The sequence below is a fragment of the Chelonia mydas genome, chromosome 6, assembly GCF_015237465.2.
Source record: "Chelonia mydas isolate rCheMyd1 chromosome 6, rCheMyd1.pri.v2, whole genome shotgun sequence".
Classification (NCBI taxonomy): domain Eukaryota; kingdom Metazoa; phylum Chordata; order Testudines; family Cheloniidae; genus Chelonia; species Chelonia mydas.
In genome coordinates, this window is record NC_051246.2 from 116536441 (window position 1) to 116551825 (window position 15385).

At 45.5% G+C, this 15385-nt stretch overlaps 1 protein-coding gene across 2 annotated transcripts in view; it reads right to left on the reverse strand.

Moving 5' to 3' along the window:
* JAG2 (jagged canonical Notch ligand 2) overlaps positions 1–12812 on the reverse strand; it is a 95594-nt gene extending 82782 nt beyond the window's left edge. Inside the window, exons 1-2 of one of the 2 annotated variants that reach the window (XM_037901086.2) lie at positions 12220–12812; positions 11128–11448 (exon numbers count right to left, since the gene is read on the reverse strand). In XM_037901086.2, the coding sequence (XP_037757014.2) occupies positions 11128–11448; positions 12220–12300 (402 nt within the window). In that variant the 5' untranslated portion in view covers positions 12301–12812. The remainder of the gene's footprint in view (positions 1–11127; positions 11449–12219) is intronic. The other variant, XM_043548777.1, reaches the window with a different exon arrangement.
* Between the last annotated feature and the right edge of the window lie 2573 nt (positions 12813–15385).

The window sequence follows — 15385 nt, forward strand, 5'->3', positions numbered from 1 at the left end:
CCTTGTAAAAATACTTTTCTTGCTATAGACACAGCCAGAGTGGCTTCACACTTCATAATACGGTCAAACTGCTCAAGACAGTATTATAAGTGGAAAGGATACAGAGCTTCTACTATAAATTGTGACGGACAAGAACCTCCTTCCCCACCCTTTACCCTAGGTTTATTTTGTTTAATATATACGTGATTCTTTGATTGAAGATGGACTAGATAGTAGAATAATGGATTATTGCATATGTCCTGTGTACTGCAACAAGAGTGTAATGATCTCATTGATGCACAGCCTGGAGTGCCTTGTGAAAGAAATTCTGATTGCCAGGTATCAGTCCATTTCCGATCTACAATACTAAAGCCTGCACAGTCTGAATTAAGCTTCAGTATCCTTAAAGAAGAGAACTTTAGTAAAACACTGGTGTGTCAAAGAAGTTTTAAAATGTTAGAATTAAATAAGCTTTCAGAGGCACAGATATAAAATCACAGAAATGCAAGACTGGAAGGGACTATCTAGTCCAGCCCCCTGCACTAAGGCAGGACTAAGTTTAAACGGTCCTTATATTACTACTATCTGAAGAGTTATTCATATGCCTTTAAGAGTACTTTGAAGGAAGAAAGGTTAAGAAAGTATAACACAACAGGTGGCAGGCCACTAATCTCTCTGCAATGCAAGATATTTTTACAAGAAATTCTAGGTTCAGTTACAACAATGTCTGAAATATGCAGAGGACATTAAGGGTTCTCTTTTCACTGAAATTTAGAAGACAGGACTTTTCTATAGTTACATGAAAAGTATCTCTTCATAGTTTCTGCTCTGGGCAAGCTGCAATATTAATTGTTGGCACACACAGCATGCCCAGAGTGCTTTTTTTTGGGGGGGGAGGGGGGGGAGGTATGTGGCACCTGCAACTACCATTGACATCAAGTGGAGAAGTCCATACTCGGCACACCTGAAAATCAGAGCCTAGATCACAGTTTCTCAAATACAGCCACCATATTTCCCCTACAGCCACAGCAGTTTCCTGGGCAATGGGGGAGGGCGGGAAATAGCATCAGCCCCTCTCCTTCCTCCTGCATGTGGCTCCTGCATGCGCTACCTCTCTGGAGGCAGAGGTGGGACACACAACGCTTAAGGAGCAAGGTGAGGAGGGGGTGAGGAGGTGAGCAGCGAGGTGAGCAGCTGGTGGGGGTAGGGTGAGGAGAGGAGGCAAGTGGTTGTGGGGGAGAGGAGACAAGGCAAGTGGCAGGTGTGGAGGGGAGCCCGGCGGGGGAGTAAGGAAGTGAGCAGCAAGCCAGCAGCAGGGTGAGGAGGCAGCGAGGGGCGAGCGCATGTGCACCGGGTGGAGCCCCTGACTCCACCCCTTTACCCCCGCGTGCCCCCCCCCAGCAGCCAGAGCCCCAAGACCCACTGTCCTCCCTGCAGCTGAAGCCACAAGCCCCCCTGCCTGGAAAAGCCCCAAGTGTCCCCCCTCGGCCAGAGGAGCCCCGGGGTGGCTGAAGCCCCAAGACACCCCCCCCACACACACAAATCTGGCCCAAGTCCAGAGCACCCCACCCCGCCCTCGGCCAGAGGAATTCTGGACAGACCAAAGCCCCAAACCATACCCACCCCAGAGGAGCCCTGGGCCAGCCGCAGCCATGCCTCCCCTCCCCAGACCCAAGCCACCCAGATTTCTTTTTAATTATTATTTGCACTTCTATTATGTCAAAGCATTTTTAAATTTACTTCAGAGTTGTTGTACAGACAACCACTTTCAACAAAAAAGCAGAAGAAATTAAAAAAAAGAAAGTGCTTTCCACGTTCTTATTTGTGTTTCTATTCTGTTAGGTCCAGTAAAGAATAGAGAACTGCGAGTTATTTTTTATTATTGCAAAAACAAAAAAAACAAAAACCCACCCAAAATCTTACATAAATACATTACAATGATTTGGATTTATATATGTGCATATTACTTTAACAACTTTCGGAAAAAATAAATAATTTTAGGAAAAGTGTCAGTGTGTTGGTGGCTGCACTATGAGGCCACCACAAATTTGTTGTGAGAACCCCCTGGCCTACACCATTACTATATTATCGACAGTGAACATGCAAGATTTAACTCAAAAGCTCTCTGATCTAATATTGAAGGGATACTGTTTACTTACTGAAATAGTCCCTCATTCTTTCACATACAAAATCCCAAGAAGAGTTAGATCTGTGAAGACAAGTACTAAGCAGCTGGAAATTTATCCAAACTCACTTACCCACTAAGCCATAGGGAACAGAGAGCAAGATTTTCTTGTACACCCCAGTCTTCTATGTATTCATAAATGCACAGCAGAGAATCTGCAGGGGATGATTTCTGGTGCACATCCATACGTTATGATTATCTGGAAGTGTCATTTTGGGCTATTAGCATTGAGCATGTCCTTTTAGAGTCATAAGAGAAAACTGACTGTGATAGTTATTACAACACTGCTAGAACGTTCTCAAATTGCCTACCCAAAGTGCCACAAAAAGGCACTAATTAAGAGTAAATATTTCATTTGAAAGATGATTAAACTAGGGGCTTACCTACATAAATACTTATTTTGTGGCAAATTGGGGTGCAAATCTACCCTACATTAAGTGTCCATGTGAATGTTGCTGCTGCACACTAAAAATTCCTTACTGCATTTTGATCTATCCTGCTTTGAAACAGTAGATTGATGCGCACTAGGGAACTTTTAGTGAGGGGCAGTAGTGTCCACATAGACACTACATGCACGACAGGCTAGCACAGAGTAGATTTACATCTCAACTTGCCACAAACTGAGTGTTCATATTGGTAAGTCCCAAGAGTTTATAGCAGGGGTGGCTAAGCCAGGGTGGACAAAAATCAATTGCATTTTTTTGATAAAAAGGTTTTTCCCCTCAAAAAGCAATCTAAAGATAGTTTTAATTAAGATACATTATAGCTCAAAGATATCTCATCATGGAATAGGGATTATACATTCTAATTCTATAGTATGAGACAATATATTCATGTAATGCTTAAGAAAAGTTTTGTAAATGAGTTCCAACAGTTCATGGATTAGGGATGCAATCTTATGGGGTTCCAGGGGCTTCTGTATAGATTATTTAGGTTAATCTTTCTATCTACTCAATGGGACTCAGTGCTCAGTCTAGAAGATACCATCAGAAATGCTTAGTTTTGCAGTTCTCAAACTGTGGATTTGTCTCCAGAGGTAACAAGCTTGTTGACAGCAAAAATGTTTTTAAATAAACAAACCAAACAAACATACAGCAGTGAGAAATAACAGACCTCAACCCTATTGTCCCTCTGCAAATTTGTGTACACAGAGTCAATCCCTTGCCTCTCTCTAAAAGTGCAAAATTTCAAAAAGTTCAATGAATAGAAGATTGTTGGGGCAGAATAGATCTGGACAAAGAGAAGAAGTCTGGAGATAAATGTGAGAAGGGAAGGACAGGCAGTAAAAACAAAAGTGAAACTGTTTGAGCAGCATATTCCAGAAGTCTTCAGGTCTTTCCGAGCAGAGCCTTCATTGATTTGAGATCTACCATACCATTCTCTCACTAGAAGGGAAACCTATAATGGCAGCAGGCCGTAAAAGAGACCCAGTTTGGAAATATTTTAAACTGGGTTCCTCTACCTGTGGGTAAAACAGGCATACATGCAAAATGCAAACAGTGCAACAAAGAAATGCAAAGGCCTAGTTGCCTGAATGAAACAACATCATGAGAAGTGTTCCTTCTCAGGAGGAACCTCCTTTGAAGATGATGAAAGGAATATGTCTGAACATGCAGGAGCTTCTTGTTGGTTGTTACCAACCTGAATGCACTTTTATGTAGAAATCCATGATTAAATAGAGTTTTCCTGACTAGTAATTTAATTTAAATCAAATCCACCCTGGGCCAAACCATGGCTTGCAAGCTGCATGCAGCTCTTTTACAGTTAAAGTACAGCTTGCAGAGCCCCTCATGATCCCCCACCCTCCATGTACCAGACTGGGAAGGAGAGTTGGGGACCTCTACCTTGCAGTGGGGTGGTGGTGTAGGGGCTTCTGCCTAGCAGAGAGCGGAGTCTCAGGGCTTTAGCAGGAGTGGGGCTGAAGCCCCAATCCTGGCAGGCACCTCCCGCGAGACTGAAGCCCCGAGCCTCGGCAGATGTGCCCTGGCTCTCGAACTTCTGAAGACTGTCATATGTGGCTTGGAGGGTCAGTAATTTTGGCCATCCCTGGTTTATAGGGAAACTTTGTATTATCAGCACAGACTTCCAATAAAAAAAAACGGCAGTCAAGTTGCATAGATATTTTATGTTCTTAACTAATATGTAGCTACCATCTACTTCATTTTTCATATTAATTTCCCATTATACTGGCCTAATTCATATAATGTGCTTATACTGCACCCATCCCCAAGTTTGTTAGATCTTATGTTCACTTTCTCGCCTTCCCCTCACCCACTCTATTCTATATCAAGTTTTGTTGTTTTAAAACTATAGTGTCAATGGAGTTAAGGGACAGCTGGTCAAAAGTAGGAAGTTTTACATTTCATTCTAAGGCATTTAGTTTGCATCATCAACTTGGGCTGGTCCCAAGGAAGACTGAAAATGACATGACCTTGAATTTGATCCAGTAATCAATGGGAACCCAGTGAAGAAAGCATTGCTGATCAGAGATCCCAAGTGCATTGCATTATGGTAATCGATGCCTGAGTGACAAAAGAATGGCTCACTGCAGCCAGACCCAGAGCTGAGAAGATGGGGAGGCATTTTCCAACCAAAGCTATTTGGGTGTCCAAAGGCAGCGAGGAGTCAAGACCACAGGCCTTCCAATATCTAATTCTGCCCTTGCTACAACCATGCAGCTCTCAGATTTTGAGTTAGGGGAATCTACATGAGCTAGCTGTGTGTACAGGATTATGCTGAAGTAAACAACAACATCTAAAGAACAGGTTTAAATTATATATTAAAGGCATAGTGTCAAGTGGATCTTAGATCTACTTGTGCAGCCAAGTTATTATTTCAACAGCTTCGCTTAGGATATATTCTACACTCTAGCTTATGCTTTAGATCAAGTTTGAACAATTCCAGACATCTGGATTAGACCGATCACCCTAATATCTGTGTACAGCATACAAGACTTACAATTTAAAAACCACTTTCATACATAAGATCCAATACCTGAAAGTTCCCCTTAGTCCTACAAAACTTCAACTGAGAAGGATACTTACAGGCTAGATAAGAAGAGCTGAAACATTTATGGAAATCCTGGACACATTCCAAAAGTGTAGAGAACACTAATCTTCTGGCAAGTTCCTGGCGGTAACAAGTTACTAGAAAAAAGCCTAACCACTCAGGACTCATTCTTGGTTAGTTACCTTGAGTTTCCGGATAAACAGGTTCTGTGACAAGGAGAAGGAAGGTGGTAGCAAAATCTTTTAGGATTTTGGAGACAGAATCACTTTAAATTTTACCTAGAGAATTTGACAGCCTGTGTGGAACACTGGTGTAACATGCTCTTACCTGACCATCACTTTCAAGGGTTTGAAAAAAATGGGGGTGCAGCTACTGTTTTTCCATTCTCTCTGCTCAAAACTTTCAACTTCAAGACCTGTCAGTACAATACACTTGCATGTTTAACTCAACTGTATGGCCAGATAAGAGTACCAATATTTTTGGTGCCTGGTGCAGAAAAGTGAAACATTTTTGCCATGGAATTCACCATTTTGTGGCATGATGGAGAGGTGCCAGATTACATGGCTACAGAAGACCAGAGGCAATAGAGCCTTGAATGCAACAGTTCACACCTTTTAGGGCTACTGTTTCAGCGAGGAATCACTCCAGTGGTTTACACTTTCAAGGTTCTCTGCTACCAAATGGGCTAAAGTACTATTTCATGAACAGAGGACAGAGGAATGGTGGTAGCAATCCCAAAACCATTTTGTTGCAAACCACAGGTGGAGAAGCCCTGGTCAACATTCTAGGATATCACTCAGCCCTCTGATAGGTCAGGATGGGATTTAGTACGTTAAGGTATAGCACTTTTTTTTTGCGCAATAGCCAACAAGATATTTGCAAAACATTGGCATACATGCCCATCTTCTTGGCAGAGACCTTACACATACAGCTTGACTCCCAGAGGAGCTGACCTTTTACAGAAAAGACAGGCCCCTAACAGGTGGAGGGGGGCAGAGAGAAGACAAACCCTCTTTTTCATTTGGCAAAGCAAGAACCTAGCCTTGGACAATTAGATACACATAATCATTATCAAAATACCTAGTATCTTCCAACTAAGATTCTTAGGAGCTCCTTACAAAAACTAAGCCTTACAGATGCAACGGAGAGTCAGTATTAAGTGACCCAACTCCCAATCTTTTGCTCTAACAATTAGTCAACACTCCACCATTTAAACAGGCTGTGCTGGGATAGCTCCCATCTATATAAAATACACTTTTCAATGTTTCTCTCCTGATCAAGGTACAGAACCAATTTTTAAAGTTAATGGAAGCCTAAGCATTTTGTGGAAATGCAGGACTGATTATTATAGTCCTGCATCTCCACAAGATGTTTGATAGCCCAAGCTAAAGAGATACTATTGCAGAAAGTCTGAAAACTATCTTATCACTTATTTCTTACATGTCACTTACCAGTTGCCATGGCAAACTTATTCCAGAATCAATCCATCAATTTAGGAAGAGCCTGTTCTGAAGCAAGAGATTAGACTCTACTATAAATGTAAAGTGTCTCATGATCTTTTGATGCAGACAGTTCCCAGTAATGCAAGTTAATGCAATATTGGGCAAAGAACCTACCACTTTAAAAGTTTGTGGAATGTGAGCTTTTAATATAAAAATCTGGTAGAGCTGAAAGTCTGCATACAGAAGCATCCCAATTGCATTCAAGATACAACAGTTTTGATGGTCAACAAGCCTTGCAATGAAGTCAGTTTTCAGTAGTATTTTAGTCAGATGTTGAAACTTCTATACTTAGAACACAGAATAAGATGAAAGTGGTTTAGAAGAAGCAATTATTGCCATCTATGCAGTTTATATTTATGAATCTTTCATTTCAGTTATAACATTTTATGTAGTTCTCAACTTGAGAAGTACTTTTATTTTAACTAAGTTAAATTTGTTTATTGATAACCTTTTACATGTTAAGCTTCTCAAATTTTAGAGCAGGAGGGAGGGGAGAGTTGAGGTGGGTGGGTGAAGACAGCCGTATTGTTCTAGCTGTTCCTCAACTTCTCCCACTGCCAAAATTTCTGCAGAAGACATATCCCAAGGTAGCAATTTTAAGACCTTCTCTTGAAAATAGTTTTTTTTTTTTAATTAAACCTTTCTAGTCTGATTTTAACAGGAAACAGGGAATGAGCAACAACTGACACTTCTATCTCCTTGAAGGCATCATTGAACTCAGGTGTTTCAGCTTTATAGAACAGAGTTGTCATACCTCAGACTACTCTAAACAAGACTGTCTTTTTAAAAGAGACTTGAAATATGCAAGTCTAATTGACTTGCAAGTCTAATTGAAAAGTAGTATGTTTTATCGTAATAAAGCATCTTAACAGCTGAAAAGGGTGTTTCTACTAACACTGTTATAAACAGCTCATTTACAGCCATTGTTAATTTGTGATATTAAGAGATTACACAGAGGGAAGAATACTGGAGACAAGTTTTCTTCTGTGTTCAATTGGTTCTAGTCAATACTAGAAAGTTAAAAACAGTCTCCTTAAGTAGGCAATCAAGCCTTCAATTAGCGGCCAGTAAGAAGTCCACATATACCAATTTTTGTTTTTATTAAGTGATATTTTTTTCCTGGTTTATACAAGAAGTTTTAGACTTCAAGTCCCTTGGTGACCATAGATGCCAAACCAAATGCATTTTATGCAAGTTAAGGATAATTTTTTCTTGCCTCTTTAGTGGCATCTCCTCCAACTTGATCAGTAAGTGACATTACTCATTACTGGTGTGCTTATGTGCACACCGATGTGCACAAAACTAGCCCCATGACAAGAGTACAGCAAGTGAGTGGTATGCCAATATGGAGAGTTTACACAAAGTGATCTGTTTTGAAAATGGTAGTTTTAAAGATTTGATATTTGAGTCATTCAAGAAGTTGACTTTAGGACTATTCACCAATGAACACAATTCAGCTCCAAAAACATTTGTTAAGCTACCTTTTTCTAGTATTTATGTTACAATAAAAAGTCTTACATGAACTGGGAAGTCTTTCAATTTACTCTTGTTCATCATAGGTCTTATTGTATAATTTATCACGGAAGTCTGGAACTCCCAAGATCTTCCCCTTAAAGCTTGACCCTCATGATGAGGCTACAACATACCAGTTTAAATGCAGCATATAAAGCAGCTTGGGTAGTTTTTAAAGCTGTAGTGCAGCTAGTCTACAGTTATTTTTAGAGTTACGGGTGGGCAGGGAGAGGACTTTATTGCTTCCAAACTCAAAATGCAATCCACCCACCAAACTGCATTTTGTAACTGGTTGCACTGTTTAAATAAATTACAGGTTGCTTTGCAACAGCTGCAAAGCCACACTGGAAATGAAACACCAAGTGTTTCAGCTTCAATGCTTCCATAAAGTGGTGTGGGTAGTGGTGTAGAGGATTTGAGGGTTGACAGATATTACTTGGGTGCTGGAAGTACTGTAAGTTTGCCTGAAGTAGAAAGGCCTGTTAAACTTTAGGACTTATTCAATATACAGGAACTTAGTAGATGGCAGCTGCAAGATAGGAATGTTTATTCTGACAGAAAACATTGAGGGTCGATTGAGCTCAGAAACCTGTATTATGAGGACTACCCAATTCTCTGCCAATTTCAAGAAGCAGTACTAGAAACTGGCACAATAAAATAGTGACCTAACTTACCTCTACTTCCTCATGCACATCAAGTATAAAATGTTTTCAGATGCTAATGTTGCTCACTTAGCTTACTCAAAGTCAAGTCTATAATTTCACCTCACCTGTATTTAATAGATGACTTTAAGAGAGAAAATCTTTATTTAATCCTTGATCACATTTCAGCTAGCTGTTCAGTTGTCCCACATATCACATTTATATAGTATTCACCATATTCCATCAGCAGGGAGCCTTACAATTCAATAGAGGACTAGGAAAGAGTTAAGTGTTGTCTTGGACATTAGAAGCTAAGCCACTTTGTACACAGAGATCAACATGTAAGAGCTTGTATCCATTCCAAAGTTCTTCATATGGATTTAAACAGCAAAAAGTTAAAGTATCTTTCTAATCTGAAGCATCCCCTCTCCCTCCTACACTACAAAAAGCCTGTTTTAAAACTGACCAGCTCCCCCATTAGTGGGAAATGTTCGGAGGAAGAGAGTCTTCAGTTGTACTGAGAATTTAAATGTTGTGGGATTTATTTCTTTAGCATGGCCAGTCTTTAACCTGAGCTTCACCATTTAACATTTCCAAGGACTGCTGATTTCCAGAAGTAAGAGAAAGATCTTTGCACAGCCCAAGGCAAGCGGGATCCAGTCATTTGTTGTTCACAACGTGCCCGGCCTAAGAGCTGCCATAGCCGGGGTTCACCCTCCATTGTCAGGCTCCCGTCCTAACTCGGACACCCTGCCATGACGAGTCCCCACTCCCCTGGGCTGCAGCCACTAGCCAACCCCACCCCGACGGCCCCGGGCAGCTGCAGAGCGGTGCCTGCAGGATCACACCTGGCCGGCGCGGGGCGGGGAGGCTGGAGTTGGCTCCCGGCTCGCAGCCTCTCCCGAGCTCACCCCGCTACGTGACAGCGACCCCTCGCTCCCCTCCCCCACACCAGGGAGGCGGCTCTCCGGCTGCCAAACACACGGGCCTCCTTGGATTTCGCGCCCCCCCCCTCAGCGCCAGTCAACGCCACGCTTGGCTGCTGCGGCCCCACACCCCTGGGCAGGGCGCCACCAGGAGCCCCGAGACCGAGAGCAACCCCCAGGCCGGGGGAGGGGGGGGGCGGCGTGACCGGCCCCAATTCACCGCCCTGCCTCAGGCCAGGGCGATGGGGGGCCCCCGCCCCCAGGGGACGGTTCCCAGCCTCCGCTGGGTGGGGCAGGGCTCCTGGCCTCTACGCGCTGCGTACCCCACACGCCTCCCAGCCTCGGCCCCTCCCACCTCCTCCAACGGCCGCCCGCCCGCCCGCCACTTCCTCCCGCCCCCGGGGCCGGTCTAGTTCCAGAAGCCGAGCAGCTCGCGCCCTTCGCGAGCCGCCGCACGCGCTCTCCACTCACTCCCCATAGCCTGGGGCCCGTGCAGCGGCCGCCGCCTCGCCTCCCCGCGCCCCAGGCTCACCGTGCTGCAGGCGCCCCCTGCCGGGAGGCTCCTTTCAATGCATGCCCCATTTAACTGCAAGCAGGCAGCACCTTGCGCCACAAACAGGGGAGGCTCCAAGTCTGTGCAAAGCTGCAGGACCTGGAGCCAAAAAACAGCGTATCTCCTTCCATGCAGAGGCAAATGCCTTTTGCACAGGCTTGGTGCCTACACCTGGTAAAGCAGGAACTGGCATGCAACTGATTCCCCAGTTGCTTCTGCAGGACTGAAACGCCCTTATGTAGTTACTTCTGGGATTAGTCTTCGTTGTATGTTTAATTTATTATTACACTGCAGCCAGTGCGGTGCTTTATATCTATTACTGCCACAAATATTCCGAGTCACTAGGCTGCAGCCTGTTGCAAGCGTTTCTTGAATGCCTCTCTGTCACACAAGGGAGTTAATACAGCTCCCCTAGCCCTAGAGATCCCGATCTGCAAGACAAATGAAATTGTTGCTGGTGAAAAGGGGAAACCCCAGCTTTGCAAATGTACATTCAAACAGCAAGCGTTAATATTAACCTGGTAACCATCACCTTCCATACCATCTCTAACCTCCACAAGCAAAGAGCACACACTACCTTCAGTAGTCTACTAGAAGGATTGCAGCGCGGGATGGAAGGAAAAAGGCAACTCAAATTAGAAAGTGGAGCAACGAGCAAAAGGAGGTCATAACTATTCAGCCATCCATTTGCAACCATCAGGGGGGAAAAAAAACCCTATTTCTTTGTGCATTGAATAGGCTGGAAGGAATAAACTAAGAAAAAGGATTTTGCTTTGAGGAAATTAAAAGGTTATAGAAAAAGGGATGAGAGTCAACCTACCGGCCACGCAAACTGAAAAGGTATAACAATCCTGCCCACGTCATGATTTTTGCCCTGATAATATTTGTTGCTGTTCAAATAAAAAGTATTTCCACCGAGAACTGGGGTAGATCCGGATCCGTAGTTGCAAGGTCCAATGGGAGTGATCTTGGCCTGATATTCCTTTAAACAAACTTTCACATAAGTATCACATTCATCCCGGGTACAGTTCAGGTTCTGGGGACTTTTCATGCCATCACAACATTCCCCATTCAACAATTCTCCGTTTACATTCTTCACCGAGTTAAGCTGCAGCTCGAAATAGCCAGTGGATTGGGACACCTAAAAATAAAAATCAAAAGGGAGTCAACCTCATTACTATAGCGTCTTGGGAAAGTGCATGGAAGTTTGCAATCAGCCAATACAAGGTTTCCTCCCAAGCCTTCCAGTAAAGCGTTTTGCTATTAAAATTCTATTTACTATAAAATAATACAACTAGAACTGCAGAGATGTTAGTACAGCAATAAAAAAGCTGCACTAAGTAACTGTACTGCAAAAGTACTGTACATAAATATGCCACTGCAAGTGATATAAACATTTTAAAATCCCTCAAGGCTGAATAAATTATCGAGAGAGGTATGAAGAGACATAGTATACAGAAGTGAGCACCTAACTCCTGAAATACAACAGTATTTATGATCTCTGCAAATGCAACCTTCGTTTTTCATGCAGAACCGCTTAAAATAAATGGGCGTGAAGAAAATGTAGCTGCAAATTCTATGTTCTTCTAACACGGCATATTGATTTCCTCCCCCCTCCTTTAAACCCACGGATCCAATGCCATGAACAGGAGACTGATTGAAAGGCTACAGAGACAGAAAGAAGCCATGGCAACCCCCACAATGAGATCAGGGCTTTAGGTCTAGGAGCCATGCCCCAAAAGGGGCAATGCTAAAGAGACAGTTACCCCTGGCTACGAAATTAAATGCACTCCCCCCTCCTCCACCGCACCCCGTTTGGTGGGAGAGGTGTATCCCTTTCAGGGAGGAAAGCCTTCTGCTCCAGCCCCCCCAGGACATTTCCCCAGCACCCTGCAACCGCCAATCTTCTTACCTGCACCCACAGAGTTAGGAGCAGCACCAGGCTCAGCGCTGCTGTGCGGGGAGCCCAGTGCCGCCTGCTAGAACCCAGCATGCCTGCTGCTCCGAGCCGAGTGGTGCTTGATCAGAGACGGGCGAGGAAACCAGCCATGGACCGGCCGCTGCTCGGAGCATCGACGGCGAAGCTCTTTACATGCACACGGCGGAGGCTCCTCTGCTGCCCGGGAAGCTTCTCCCCAACGCCCCGAAAGGTGCAGGGCATGGGCTGTCAGCGCGGACCGCCGAGAGCTCCCGCAGTAGCAGCGCTGGTTCGCAGGCAGCTCGGCTCGCTCTCTGCGCGCCCGCACTGCACGAACACCCAACAAGTAGGTGCCAGAGTGACAGCTTCATTACCCATTAGTCACCGGCGCCTCAGCCTTCATATTAATGAGGGGGACGGGCCCAACCCAGGAGCGGGCGGGTGTGGCCATGCGGCGCTGCTCCTGCTCTTAAAGGGCTGGGGACGGAGGGGCGCGCCGGAGAGGGGCACGGCCCTGGGGGCGTGCGCGCTAAGCATAGCCCAGGGGTGCACGCCGACTGGCCGCAGGGATCGGGAGTGCGCGCCCCAGTACTCCTCGTGCGTGCACAGGCAGCCACCTGCGCGCGGGGGGTGCCCTATCCACTGCGGCGTGGTCAGAGCTGCGTGCCCCGTGGATTGGGAGAGGCGCGCCATCCCTCGTTCAGCGGGTGCCTCTGGGGGTGGAAAACTTTACCAGACCTTAGCAAGCCCAGAGGAAACTGGGACGGGGGTGATAAGACAGCAGCGAGGGCGAATGCACCGGTTAGAAGCCCAGTCCTCTTCCCTTCCCTGGCCCCACCTGCTGCTGGGAAGGGGAAGGCTGGAGGAAGTTGGGGGGGGGTCCCTTTTTTTCAGTCCACCTTTGTGTGATGAGACATGTGACGTTGCCCTCTGGCTGATGAGAAGGAAAATGGATTTTTCCCTGTCTTACCACCCAAGGGCCCCTGGCCGGGGAGAAGATGTCGATACTACTCCACTTCTGCCAAGTTTCCTGATAGCTGAGGGAAGGCCGGCTGCTCTGCCCCCCCACATCTACCAGGCTCCTGGCTGCTGAAAGGGGCGACTCCAATTTCTGCTCCTCCACAGCCTCCATTTTTGTGGTCGTCTCCTTTCTGAATGGCTAGAGTCCCGACTTCTGCTGTTGCCCACAGCTTTCCCAAGCAGCCGCCTCCGCAGAGCGAAATTGACAGGAATCTTGCCATTTTACTGCCCTCTACATGGTTCTGAACAGTACCGACCAAACTGAGCAGAGTTTTGTTAATTTCACTCTGCCTGAGAAATCTCAGAACAGCAGAGGCCGTAGAGTTGCCTGTGCAACCTTAATTTGCCCCCCTTTTGCCCAAACATTATGACACAGTCCTTAATTGCAGGATCACTTTTTCTTCAGGACCCCTGCTTTATTCTGCACATGCTACAGACCTATTCTGGGGATGAATCAGAGTGTTGGAGAGAAGGAGACTGTTGTCTGTAAGATCCCTACTTCATTTGTTGCAGAAGTTGGAAGGTGTTTGGTGAATGAGTCAGAGGTTTGTAGGAAGAGAAAAGAGGGTCTCATTGTTAAAGCACTTGAATGCTGCCTTGGAGAACTGGATTCTGTTCCTGCCTGCACCACAGATTTCCTGTGCAATGCTAGGCAAGTCACTTCAACCATATTTCTCACAGGTAGTCACTAATTGTGTGTTCCTCATTTCCTGGGTGCCTGACTTGAAATGCTGGGGCCTGATTTGCAGAAGTGCTGAATACTCACAGCTGCACTGAAGTCAATAGGAGTTGTGCTTTAAACATATGAAATGTTATCAAATGCTATGTACTCTGAAAAATCAGGGCCTAGGCATCTCAAATTGGGCACCCAAAATGAGTGGCAACTTTTGATCTTTATATCTGTGCCTCAACTCCCAATCTGTAAAATAGTTTCTGTCCCAGTTCCTGTCTCTTCCCTACTGCTAGCTCCTTATCCTAGTCCTATTCTCCCTGCCTACCCAATCATACCCTCCATGACTCAGGAGTCTCATCCCAGTTCCAGTTCCTTTACACCAGCCAGTCCCAGTTCCCCCACTCTCATCCCAATTCCTTGTCACCAGTCTCCTTCCCCATCCAGTCCTAGTTCTCCCCCTGCTGGGCTCCCCATCCAATCTCAACCTGCCTGGCTCCTTGTCCCAGTCTCTTTGTCCAGCCAGGCCCAATATGCCCCTCCCACAGCTCCTTCTCTGATTTCAGTGTTGTGCCCCTCTCACGCCAACTGGCTTCCACTTCTTCCAGTTTCCCTCACTGATTCCCAGCCTCCCCACCCCCACTAGGTCCCACCCCCAGCCTCTCATTTCAATCTCCTTGCCCACCAGTCCCAATCTCCCTCCCCTTCAGCTTCTCGTCACAGTTTCTCTCCCTCCAGTCCCTGACTCCTTTTCCCAATCTGCTGCTTCCCCTCCATGCCCCCCCAGTCTGGCTTTTGTCCCCTCTATATCTAATCAGAAGGCTTCCTTCTCCACAACACCTGGTGGTCAGCAGGGGTGTCATTGAGAGCACTGGCTCCCTGCTCAAAGTTCCAGTGTCTGGCCCCACCCCACCCCACCCCAGCTCAGAGCAGCAATTATAGAAAAATCTGGCTTCACCACTGTAGCCATAGGCAACATGCTCAGTTGCTCTGTTGGAATGGTGCAGGCACGGTCTGGTCAGCACTAGCAGCTATGAGGGGATGGAGCAAGGAACCTTCAGAGATTTAACTGCTAGTAGGAAAGACGTCTCTACTGAGTATTAATGAACTGTGATTACTCATTGTTTTATAACCTGGCCAAATTTGGTCAGATTTTCATGAGGATAGCAAGAAGCACATCCCTGACACAAAGGCCACCCTCCCTAACACAAATGGTGCTTGATCAGAAAGCCCGGGAGCACTGTTCAAAGCCATTCAAAGAAAATGTCTGAAATTTTTTAAGATAGGCAAAACAATGTATTTTTCCCTAGCCTCATTCTTAGGGCAGGTCGGTGTGGACAGCACTTAGGTCGCTGTAACTTGCGTCACTCAGAGATGTGTCTTTTTCACACCCTTGAGTGACGTGAGTTAGATTGACTTAAGCGGGAGTGTAGACCTGCCCTTAAAAACAGCTGGACCACTTTGGCTGAA